The sequence below is a fragment of the Zingiber officinale genome, chromosome 4B, assembly GCF_018446385.1.
Source record: "Zingiber officinale cultivar Zhangliang chromosome 4B, Zo_v1.1, whole genome shotgun sequence".
NCBI lineage: Eukaryota > Viridiplantae > Streptophyta > Magnoliopsida > Zingiberales > Zingiberaceae > Zingiber > Zingiber officinale.
Genome location: NC_055993.1, coordinates 91,127,652 through 91,140,619, shown reverse-complemented (window position 1 = coordinate 91,140,619; position 12,968 = coordinate 91,127,652). Strand labels below are relative to the sequence as shown.

At 43.0% G+C, this 12,968-nt stretch overlaps 1 protein-coding gene across 1 annotated transcript; it reads right to left on the bottom strand.

Annotated features, from left to right (window-relative positions):
* Window positions 1–3,556: 3,556 nt before the first annotated feature.
* LOC121975497 (probable auxin efflux carrier component 1c) lies at window positions 3,557–5,933 on the bottom strand. Its single transcript, XM_042527188.1, has 6 exons — window positions 4,752–5,933; window positions 4,371–4,647; window positions 4,211–4,296; window positions 3,973–4,130; window positions 3,788–3,864; window positions 3,557–3,702 (listed from the first exon to the last, which is right to left on the bottom strand). The coding sequence occupies exons 1-6, from the start codon at window positions 5,890–5,892 to the stop codon at window positions 3,636–3,638; spliced, it is 1,806 nt and encodes a 601-aa protein (XP_042383122.1). The 5' UTR covers window positions 5,893–5,933; the 3' UTR covers window positions 3,557–3,635.
* Window positions 5,934–12,968: the final 7,035 nt, after the last annotated feature.

Here is a 12,968-nt window from a genome sequence, read left to right as displayed (position 1 = left end):
TAGCAGCTACTGCACCGTTGTATCAACTTCTGCACTGTTGTAGCAGCTTTTGCATCGTTGTAGCAGCTTCTGCACTGTTATAGCAGCTTCTGCATCGTTGTAGCAATTACTGCATCGTTGTAGGAACTTCTCCACCGTTGTAACAGTTTCTGCACCGTTGTAGCAGCTTATGCACCGTTGTAGCAGCTACTGCACCGTTGTAGCAGTTTCTGCACAGTTGTAGCAGCTTCTGCACTTTTGTAGCAGCTTCTGCACCGTTGTAGCATCACTATCACAATAATTTTTTACATGTAATAATAGGAGAGAGAAGATAAAATATCATTTTAATTTAAAAAGAAAGAGAAAAATTATTGCAGGTAGATGAGAGAGAGATTAGTATATATATATATATATATATATATATATATATATATATATATATATATATATATATACCTGCAACAATTTTTCTCTTTGCTGACACGTGAATATGATTCTGAGTTGAAAATTGAAGGTGCTGAGCAATCTTATATATTATTTGATGAAAGTATTCAAGGAAAAAAATAAACTTTATTTTTTTAAAGAGAATAAATATGTTTTCATTTTTATCCCATTCATCCCTCATCCCTTCTTAACTTTGACTATCTTACAAGTGGAAGGGAGAGTATGATATTATAGCTTGTTAAAAGTGCCAATTGAATATTAATATTGGCATCAATTTCTTTTTTAAAAAAAATAACTATAGAAACTCTTAAATCACTTCTCATTGACTGAATTTCAGCTTGAATATTTCAGCATTCTTAAATTGCTTGGTGGGCTTGGGTTGGGCCATTGGGCCTAGCCCAAGTCCTCCAGTATATTAGAATTTAGGGTTTAATTAAGAGTAGAAAGTTTGAGTATGATAGTTCGATCTATGAGTTTTCAATCTAATTTAGTGATGATGCTGGGCTTGGGGCCAATTTCCTAGCACTAGTTTTTAAAGTCACATATCATTTGGCTAGACCAATATTTTTTTACTTTTTCATTATGACATTTGTATCATGTCAAAAAATAAAAAATTTCACACATCTTTCCACTATTAAAAAAAAACCTTTTCAATTTTTATTTCATGAGTCCTACATTTTTTAAATCTCCACGTCATCTATCTCTCCTAATTAAAAACACCTCTCGTATTATATTTAAATTATAAATTTTATATTAAATTAATTTTTTTAAAAAAAATGAAGAAGCCCTTGATTTTTTAATAAATATTAAAAGAATATTTTAATATAAAAATATAAAAAAATAGTTCCATAACTAAGAAGTCACTTCTTCGTTTAAAATGAAAAACCTCCCTCCACTATAAAATGGAAATTTTTCAAAGCTACCGGCTCACAATAGAGGGCAAATCCTCTGGACCACAAAAGGATGGTCCCTAAATATGTATTAGTGAGAATGAATGGTCTCCATCTATTTTATAAATGGAGGTCACATATTTCACCAATACATATTTAAGGATCATCCCTTAGATCGTAAAAAGTGATCCAGAGGATTCGGGCTCCTCACAATAGGAGTTATGGATGTTCTCAAGACTTTAACTATAATTCCCGAGCATCTTTCTGAACACCTGCTGACCCTAGCTTTGATATTCTCCCCCCGAGCATCCTTTAGTTTCGTGTTGGAGAATTAAACATGCTAGGTTTTCCCGAACTTGACCATCACATCAAACCCAACTTCTTTTGTGGTTCATTTCATTTCTGATAATCAAGATTATTACAGAAGAGTATTAGTTTAAATTTTTTAGGTTGATGGTTGGATTAGTTGAGCATCTTTTGCTTTAAGGAATTCACCACTTTTTAACTGATTATTTTCGATATCTAGTTGTCGAGAAAAGAAGAGCCTTTCACGACTTTAAAATCTCCAAAGAAATCTCCCTCACCTCATAAAGTTCCTCCCACAGTAGCCTCCTAATTAGCTCCTCTCCGTTCGTTGGCTCCACCTCAAAGCATTGCTGAATCCGAGCGATAGAGACGTCAGTCGTCGCCGGAGCCTATGGCGGATCCGGTCGCCATTTCTGCATCATTTATATGCAGCGGCGGCGGTGGTGAGCCACCTCCCACCGAGTGGAGCAGCCTCCAATGCTCGCTGTTCCTACTCTGTTCCGATGTCGGCCACCTTCCGCTGTCGGGTCGGCCGCGACGCCGACAAAGGTGCCCCTCATCCTCGCTCCTTTCTCCCATTTCCTTCCCTCTTTTCAACACTTTTTACCAGTTGCACCCCTTCCCCACCACCACCACCATGATTAGACCACCACTGCAATCTGCAACCTCACCTCATTAAAAAAAATCCCATCTCGCAGCTAATTCTCCCTTTAAATAAAGCCAAAAGGCCCATCACCATCCCCCATTTCTGCTCGCTTCTCGCTGCTTCTTTGCTTAAATGAGTTCAGACCAACCTCTTCACGGAAGAAGCATGATGGTTCAATAAAATGAAGAACCATAAACCTTTGGCATCAGAGTCAGAATCTATGAATATAATTCACTGTACAGTGTCCTGGTACTGACAACAATTTTGTGCACTAAATAATAATAACTAGTGATAAATAAACCGAAAAGCAAGAACTGATGGCCTTTCCAGCTCTGCTTCAGAAAAGCTTACTGATTAGACCAACTCATGTTCTAGGCTTTAAGTTTATCGGCGAGCTGACAATTATAAATTATAATAATACAGTGAATCATCCCACACTACAAGGCATCTTATCTTTTTAAGCAAGCTAACAAAGGTAGATCCGCTACCTTAGCGGCCCCCCTAGTGTCGGCCCCACGGATATGGAGGGAGGTTCATGCAGGTACACAGGCCATAGGCGCATGGCGGGGTAAACCCCAGGTCGTCAGTTCCTGAGAATCGACCCCTGGCCATTACGCCAGAGATACCATGCGCCCACCGTCTGTGCTACGCCCTGGGGGCTTTTAAGCAAGCTAACAAGCATGAAACTATGATGTCCGCACAATATCCTTTCTGATATCGATGGCCAAGGAGGCCTTTTTTCATCGCTATCGCCTTTAATTTGCTGCCAGGACCTCAACGAAGGATGATGAACAGGAACCCACGCCGCAAGTTTCTACCAGCTTCAAGCTTCAATTCCAAACAAAATGTGGCCCATTCTCTTGTCAATTTGTTCTTGATAATGTGTATATATTACTATCACTGTCGTCGTCGTTTTTAATACTGATTAACGCTGCGTCCCCATCTCTCCCATGCTTCTCTCCTTATCCCCTCTCCAAAAAGGCTAGAGAAATTTGGAAATCTTTTCTAACTATTTGTGGCGTGCGTGCATGCCTCGACAGGAGATTATTAGTTTATATAAATCTATTCACTAGATTTAGTTGCAGTAACTGATTGATTGCATGCCAGTTTTTAGTGAATCGCACGGCAGAATCCCCCATTCCATGGAGTTAGCAGTACTTAGCAAGGGCGTCGTCAATGGAGATGAGCTCTGTCTCATGATACGCCAAACCAGTCGATGTCAAACCACCACTCGCTCACTCGCATCTAATGGATGTCTTTGCATACAATAAATGCCATCGAAAGAACGGGAGACAGCTTAATTAGGATTTAATTTCATAGTCGATCGATTTAACAATAACAGCGAAAAAATTCTCGATGGATTACAGTCGTCAAATTCCCAGGAGGATGTAGTAGACCAGAGTTATGGGCAGAGCGATCAGCATCCCGAATATCACTCTGAAGCAGGAAGAGATTGAGTGAGTTAGTCGACAAAGAGTACTTTAAGAATGACAGTAAATTAAGCTGTACTGCTACTACTCACGCTGTGCTGAGAATGTCTGGGTGTACGTTGTACTCTTTTGCGAACACGAAGGGGACAATGCCTTGTGGCAGGGATGCCTGCCCATGGAGAAGAAAAATACGGAAGGAAAGTTAGAGATAAAGTCAGTGTGTGGGGGTGGTAAAGCGTGCAGGCATGTGGGAGGGTGCATGGGGAGGAGAGAGGACCTGGACAATGGCGATGTGCAAGAGGACACCGCGTAGGCCAATGACCAAGGAAGCCACTGCCATGACAGCAGGGCCTACCAGGAACCTCACGGCCATGGCGTATGCTGCGACCTTGTTCCCGCACGCTATGATTCTCGGCTGCAGCGCCATGAAGAGACCTGCAATTATCCGACGTCGATCAAGAAACAGGGCATTTAAAAAAGGGATTAAATTATTCCCGCGGCACGTGGAGACTGACCGAGGCTGAACATGGCCATGCCGAGGCCGGCGTCCGAGAGGATGGAGATGGAGTTTAGTATGATAACCGGCATCTGGAAGTTCCACCTGCAACAGCAGATGATCAATTGCGTCTGTCTGGTGCGTAGTTGAGTTAATTGGAGTTGGTTAGTTTTGGTTACCGGAAGCAGACGAGAGACCAGATGATGCCGATCAAGCTGGAGTAGGTGTTAGGGTTGCGGATGAGCCTTCGCCACACCATGATCAGGATCAACCTCGTCATGACGCTTGTTGGCGGCATGGACGTCACTTCCCGTAGGCCTTCTTTCCCTGCGGCGGCCAGCTCCGTTTTGGCTTTCTCCTCATCTCCCTCGCGAGGCTGAGGTGTTCCGTCTTTGTCGAGACTAGTCGTCTTGTTGGGGAAGCTGAACTCCTCTCGCTCTAGATACTGATCGTCCACTACATTTTTTAAAACGAAATTGAATTACTTGCCGATGAAATAGAATAGTACTTGAGAATGATTAATGGTGAAATAGAGTGGGAATTGACGTTAGTTGGCATACATTTTGTGGGAGAAACTCCTACGGCGACCTGGTGCTCTACTGCTGGCGGAAAACCGTAGTCCTTACCGTTTCCGAACACGTCGGAGACCGGCGACGCGCTGGAGCTCCACACGAACATGTGAAGGTCCTTGTTGCCGGCGTCCTCTGTTTTGGGGACGTTGGGCTGCCCAGTGGCCGCCCTTTTGGGTGCGGGCGGGAAGACGGTGGGATTCAGCGTTGGGTAGGGGGCGGTCACCGGAAGTTGGTACTGGAACCGCGTCGCCGGCTTGGCACCGAGCTCAGACTCGTCGTAGTTGGACGGCCGAGGCGTTGCCGCCCCAAAGTTGGAGCTCCGGCCGCCCACCATAGCGTAGAAGTCGTTGTGGTTGAAGCTGGAGCCGCGGGGCGTGGGGTTGCGCGACGACTGGAGGGAATAAATCTCAGCGTTGGTGAGATTGGACGGGCGCGGGGTTGTGACGGAGAAACCGCCGACGGAGCGGCGCGGGTAGTTGAGGTCGGAGCGGGAGGCGTTGGATCGGCGGACGGTGACGTGGAGCCTGCCGTCGTCCTTGAGGCGGGTTTCAGTCTCGATAGGGACTTCGCGTCCGTCGAGGGATACGACATCGGAGTCAACGGTGATGGAGGCGATGGCTCCGGCGGTGTCGGGGAACTGGTCGGCGATCAGAGTCTTGGCGGCGCGGTACTCGAAGAGGAACAGCATGAGGGTGTACCAGACGATACACTGGAGCACGACGATCTGAACCATGAGAGTGCCGGAGGCTTCTCCGTACATGCCTCGGAGGAGGGGAATGCCCATGACCAGGGTGTTGGGGAGGGTGGAGAGGGAGAAGGTGGTGATGGTCCAGTCGAGCCGGCCGCGGCGGCTGAGACGACCCCAGGCGGTTAGCGCCGCCAGAACCAGCAGCTTCTGGAGCGTATCCGCGGCGATAAACCGGAGGTTCATAGCGTAGATGTTGTTGCCGGAGATGAAGTGGAAGGAGAGCAGCGGCACCGCGAAGAGCGCCACGAAGCGGTTGATGCCGGAGCACTGCGTCGGCGTGAAGATCCCCCACCACTTCACCGACCCATATGCAAGGATCATGGCCACGTACAGTGGCACCACCGCCGTCATCACGTTGTAGAAATCCTTCGAAGTAATCATCTTCTCTCCTCCTTCCTCTTCCGCTTCCACCGGTGAACAGCGTCTCAGGCTCCTCTGCTACAATAAATACACCCTTTATTTGCCCATCTTGCAAATAAACCCTCCGTAATTTAAGTCTATTAATAATTGGTACACAAAAAAATGATGGCGCCAATATCTACCCGACCCGTCGGATGACGTATGATGACGTCGTCAGATACGCAACCAACTATAATTTGGCAAAAAAGTCCAACGAATTAAGATTATTATAAGCATTAAATTTGCCTGGTGACTCGAAGGGTATAATCATCAAAGTCATCCTCCGAAGTAAACATAGCGCTTGCAGCGGGTTCAAAAATTCATTCATACAAGAAGAGCATGAAAGACAGTAAACAAAGAATATTTGTGAACCCCAAAATCCTCCGGTCTCCTGCAACTGGAACAAACTCGCATCGAACCAATCGACATCCTCAAACACACTCCATATCTCGTTGCATCGTTCACGTCAACGGTGAGCTCAACGCACAAACAGCCAGACAAAAATGGCAGAGGAAGAAGAAGATTTCTCAATTACGATCAGCTGCGAATTCAATCTCTTGTATTTATATTCTATTTTATCTTTCTTTTTAATGTTCATTTGTAAAGGAAGGCATCCGCCTAAAGTACTAAAGTGAGCAGGAAAGCAGAGGATTGGCAAGACACTGCATGGATTCTTCCGAATGAACTGAAGTGACCGAACAGAAGTGAAGGACTCTGGCACGAGGAATAAAGTGTTAAAGTGTTTGCTGCTGCTGGTGCAGTCCAAATCCAAGGAAAAAAGGGTAATCAGTGGACTGGGCACCGGAAGTAATTTGACTCTCCAACCTTCTCTTTGTCGGTCGATCTATCGTTTCCAATTAATCAAAAAAAAGTTTGTGTACAAATGCATTGGCGAAGTCAGAATTGTCAATAAAGTGAATTCAAGGGCACGTTGTTGAGGTCGTGTCCAGTCTCATGACCTCTTTGTGGGTAATGGTGGAGTCAGCTGTGATGTACTCGGATTAATCATGGACAGTGAGCTACAAGCGTCAATGACGATGCTGTCCCCCGGATTATTTTCCCTTTTTTTCTTGTTATTTTTGTTTCTTCCACAGTAGATCTCTTTTTCAAGATTGAGCTCGGGTAGTCTTCAACCTGGACGGACGTCCTTATTTGTGAGGCCATGGCTAAGGCAAGATCTCATTGTAAGGTTGCTGCATGCCAAGTTACCTTTAAAAGAAGAGAAGAAAAGGGAGATGATTGATATACCAATGAGATGCGTGTTAATATCGGAGATTGGAGAGGAGGTCAATCGAAAGGAGGTCGATTAGAGAGGATCAGAGAGGAAGATTTCAAAGCGGGAAGAATAGAGATAAAATTTACTATAAAATTTAATTTCTATAACTAAATTAGTGATTATAATTTATTTTCACTATTAATTAGGGATAAAAATTAAATTTCATTATTAATTACAGATTTTCTAATGAATTGTACTATTAGTTAATCAATGCATTAAATGATATTAAAATTTTAAATAATAGTCAATGAAATTAATGACCTCCGTATGATAAATCAAACAAATGCATAAAATACCTCAAGATTTGTAAGCAGTGAGATACTTACGGGTAAATAAAACCATCAATATCTAAATATACAATACTATAGATTTTTCTTATTTAAATCCGTAATCGAAAGAAATCAAACAATAAAATTTCACCTTAATGAAAAAGCGTTTGCTGTAGAGCATCGGTGAAGCGATGATGGCAGCAATGGCAATAAACGATAGTAATGTTGGCAGTAATATAATAACGTAAGGTGATAGTAATGTGTGATGACAATGACGTTCAATAGAGGATTTTAAGAACTAAATTAGAGTTAGGGGATTTTAAGGACTAATTTAGAGTTAGAAAAAATAGAAAGAAGATTAATAGAAACAAGATAAAGAAAAAAATAATCGAAAGAGAAAAAATTATTTAATTGGGTTTTTAAAAACAACCTAGAGAGTTTCAAAATTTATAATTAGATGCTTTCAAAAAAACAATCTAGTGTATTATTGTTTTTTCAAATTTTAAGGGACCGTCTCATCCCTAGTATCTGTGTAGCTACGTCCGATATAAACAGTATGAAATAAATGTAAATAATGATCCACATGTATCTATTTTTCAAATTGATTAACTGATGATGCGGCGATGAAGGGAGATTTACCTGGCACAAGGTCAACTATTAGGGTAGAGGTCAAAATCAAAGTGGTCAACGTCCGGATGTCAAAAGACCGAACAGAGGACAAGGGCAATGGTCGGTCGAGCAGTTAGGCTCCCACCGGCAGGAGATGGGTCCAAGCCTACCTCCGTTCGGCTTGGGATGATGCTCAAAACAGTCGACACTCGAGATGGAGCGGCAGGACGTCGAGGAAGACCGAATAGCCTGTCCAAATGGGGAGAAGGCAGGTGTTATAAAACCATCGCATAGGGAGCCACCAAAGTCGACAGAGCGCAGCAGTCTTGGACGAGCGGCTACCCCGCTCGACAAAGCAGCGGGACCTGATCACAGACGGAGCGGAGTCCCAACCGAGCGGCTACCCCGCTCGGCCCAGCAACAGGATCATTGTAGTATCTCTTGACATCCTTTTAGGAGATAGTGCCACTGACACGAGGCATAGTCGACAGACGGATCGTACGGCAGAAGCTTCTACTGTCGCGTCAGGGATATGTATGTCTTGTTAAGGTATGGTGTTAGGGGTACTTTCCTGATAAGGCCCTTTTATAGGACACATGGGAGAGCACACCCATGCCTTGAGAAGCATGCACACTACCCACCGGGGTTCTATATAAAGGGGGTCCTTCACCGGCGAAGATACGTGTTCCTATTGAATTCCACTATTGCTACTGTTGCTCTACTTCTCCACATTTTCCGATGACTGACTTGAGCGTCGGAGGGCCAACACCGGGGACCCCTTCCCTGGCCCGGCACTAACGTCGTTTGTTTTGTAGAGCCGAACGAAGTCCGAAGCTGCCACCTCCCAACTTTCCAGCTTCACAGTTTTGAACAGGATCATTTTGGCGCCGTCTGTGGGAACGCAACCTGCATCTGAACGGGAAGATGGAAGACGTTGGATGCTTCACAACGGTGACACTAACGTAAGAGAAGCTTAACAAATTGATGCAAGCCCGAGAGGCGAAAATAATGGAGTAACAACAACAACAGGCACTTGCCGAGTGCCAACAGGCGATGGTCGAACGCTAAGCACAGGAGCTAGCAGCATCAGCCGTCGGTCGACTAGTTGAGCAATGTGACCTAGCGGACCGAGTATCTGCTCGGGGTAATAGCAAGAAACCGGCTGGCACGTATGGGGGCGTGCCCAATGCGCCTATCCCCTTCCACTGAGCATTGTTCAGAACTCCGTTGGAGGCGCGAGACCGAGTAGACAAGAATCGGGGGTCTTCCTCTGACGACGCACCCGTTCAGGACACAAGGAAAAGGAAGGCAACTAGAGAGGATGTTTCGCCATAGTGGGTCAATTGATAGTTTTCAAAGGGATTTTGAGCGACCCTCTACCAAAACATTACACTCCGCTAGTGAGCGGAGAGTACAACTGAACCACTGACCCGGACCACCACTTGGCCAAATTTGACAATGCTACCATACTTCATCAGTACACTGATGGAGTTAAATGTCGAGTCTTCCTCACCACTCTCTTCGAATCGGCACAACGTTGGTTCAAAAGATTGTCGAAAGGGTTGATCCATAGCTTTAAGGACTTCCGAGCGGCATTCCTTCACCACTTCGCCAGCAGTCGTCGCCACCAGAAGATGAGCGTGAACTTGTTCTCACTCAAGCAAGGGCCCAGAGAGGCATTGAGGGCCTACATCCAGCACTTCAATCAGATGGTGGTGGGCATCCCGGTGGTCTCCTCGAACGCGTTGGTAAAGCCTTCACCTAGGGACTCACCGAAGGAGAGTTCTTCCTGTCGCTCATTCGGAAGCTATCGAGGGACTTCGGCCACCTACAAAAGAAGGCCAACATATACATCAATGTAGAAGAAGCCTAGTCGATAAGGAAAAAGGAGACTCTCGCTGAACCCACAGTAGCGTCTGAATGGCGGCACCCGAGCAGTCATCAACTTCCCAAGGGGCATCAGTTAGGAGAAGTTGCGCCACACAAGCCCAGGACACATGTCATGCAGCATGTGGCGGTCGCTCGCCCAAAGGCTGCAAAAGGCAAGGTGTGGACGTAGATGTTCTACTCCTTCCACCAGTCGGCGACGCACAACACCCATGACTGCTATGACCTTGCAGCCAGTAGGTCAGCCCCGCGGGGATATCGCCATCGATCCCCATCACTTGATCGACGACACAGGTGTCGATCATGTAGGACCGTTAGATTCGATAGAGGGGGGGGGTGAATATCGATTCGAAAAATAAGAGTTTAAACGCAGCGGAAAAATAAAATAGACACAGATGTTTTTTACTTCGTTCGGAGCCTGTGACGACTCCTACTCGAAGGCCCGTGGTCCTTGACCACTTTCGTTGGGCAATCACTAACAAGTCGAAATATGATTACAGAATAAATACAGGAAATGCTAGTGACAATAAAGCAATACCGACAAAGAAAATTAAATAAAAACCGGAGGAGCACTTTTGTCGGAGCGTTGTTGACGTCGCACTTGAACGTCGAGCAGCAAGACCAGCAGTAGAAGAGTTCCCAGTAAAAATTGATTTCTGAAGCTCCTGTCTGGGGCTTCTTTTATATGCTGTTCCGGGCGCCTGGAGTGTGACGTAACTGCTCAAACCAAGATGCTCCACGTGGCGACGACTTGGCTAGATAAAATTCGCCTTCCGGGCGCCCGGATCCCTTCCGAGCGCCCGGACCTCTGGGCGCCCGGATCCCCTCCGGCCGCCCGGACCACCTTGTTCCAGAAAACTCCCTTTTCCTGCAAAACAAAGTTAGTCCGAGGCAAATGTATATCCTGTAAAACAGATTGTCAGCACAGTTAAGGTTCAACAGATAATTAAAAAGAGTATGACTTAGATTCCGTCTTTCCGAGACCGGAATCTAGTCACGATCTCGACTTAGACATCCGAAATGGACCTAAGCCGGATCGACGCCTAATGTCCCCTTCGCGGGAACGCGTCCTCACAGTCACTCCCCTCCAGTGACTTACCTCACTTACCTGCCAGACGTCCGGTCAGCCCGTCGACCCGCCTGGACTTCTCGCCAGCTATCCGGTCAGCCCGTCGACCTAGCTGGACTTCTCGCCAAGCGTCTGGTCAGCCCGTCGACCCGCTTGGACTTCTTGCCAGCTATCCGGTCAGCCCGTCGACCTAGCTGGACTTCGTGCCAGACATCTGGTCGACCCGTTGACTTGTCTGGACTTCTCCTGCACATTTTATCAAAGTGTCAGACAACAACAGACTAACTTAACCTGATTTGTCATTCATCAAAACCTGGGTTAGACCGTTAGTGCTACCCGCACCAACAATCTCCCCCTTTTTGATGGAATGACAACCTGGTTAAGTTAGTGAAAACATATGCAAGAAAACAACATGCATTTATGTGGTTGTAAAGTTTGTTAGTTTGTATTTTCAAATTGGTTTAGCTAACTTAACTAACTTAACCACCTAACCCTCCTCCCCCTTTGACATTCATCAAAAAAATGAACAAAGGTAAATAACCATAGTGAAGAGTTACTGTAACAGGTAATCAAATTTTGAAAGATATCTAAGTTTGGTTCAAAATTTGAAAGATAAAAGTGCAATTTTTAACAGCTAGTTAAAAAAAATAGTCAAGTTGAAAACTTGTTTAAAGCATTAGCTTTTAGCTTTTAGAAAAATTGCTAAGTTTAGATAGTCTAATTTTCAAACATACGTGTATAAGGTCTAAATTTCAAGATCAAGTTTAAATTTTCAAAACAAGTTTCAACTTTGAAACGCTTTTCAAACATAAGTTTTCAAAACCAAAATTCCAAAACTAAGTTTGAAAAATCTATTTTTCAAAACTGATTGAAATTTATTTTTCAACACTAAGTTTGTAAAAGATTCAATTTTCAAAATTAAGGAAAATGATTTTGAGAAGCTTAGTTTGTAAACTTAAGTTTTGAAAAATCTAATTTCCACAATTTTCAATAAAAACGTAATTTTTTTTTTCAACTAATTTTTGTAAAATTTAACTTTCAAATCAAATTGTCAAAATTAAGTAAAATCAAATTTTAAGAACTAGATTCAGGACAATTTTCAAAGTAAAGTTAAATTAAATTTAAATCTTTACTTTTAGTTTTCAAAGGAGTTTGGTAAAAGTAAGATCATATTTTTAGAATGTTTTTGTAAAATTTGTTTTCCAAAATCAAATTTTCAAAGTTTAAAAGTACTAGTTTCAAAACCATGGTTTAAAATACTTGAAAAATTCAGTTTTCAAAGACTAAGTAAAAAGGATAAAAAGTGTGTGATTTAAAAAAAAAAATTCACAATTTTAAATAGGTTGATTTTGAAAATTGATTTTTAAACTTTGATTTTCAAAATTAAGTTTAAAATTCGATTTGAAAAACTGAATTAGTTTTATTTCTCCCCCTGAACCTGACATAAAATTTTGAAAATATTTGCTAAATATATTCAAAAAAAATTGAGGTAGAATTTTCTAGAGAGATTTTAAAGAGAAGATTAAAAAATAACACTTAAGGAGATAATTAAAAACCTCCCCCTGAATTTGATACTCCTTTAATTTATTAATCCTCCTTATTTATTACTCCCCCTTAATATAAAATTTTACCACCGTAACATATTTTCGTACCTAAGTGTTTTAGGCGATTGTATAATTATTTTTATAAAATTGTTCATTTAAATTTGACTAAACGTAACTAACGTTAGATTCAGTTGAAATGAGTTAACCTTTAGTGTAATGTTAAGTAAGATAAGTTGTTATTAATTCAATAATTAATCAATATTAATAATTTATTGATTAAATTTTGCTTGATTCAATAATTTAATATAATCTAAATTTTGTATTAATTGATGAAGGTGTTAGTTATAATTTAACTTTTCATTTACTTCCTTTTAAGTTGGATTAACTTAGTTTAAAGTTGGTAG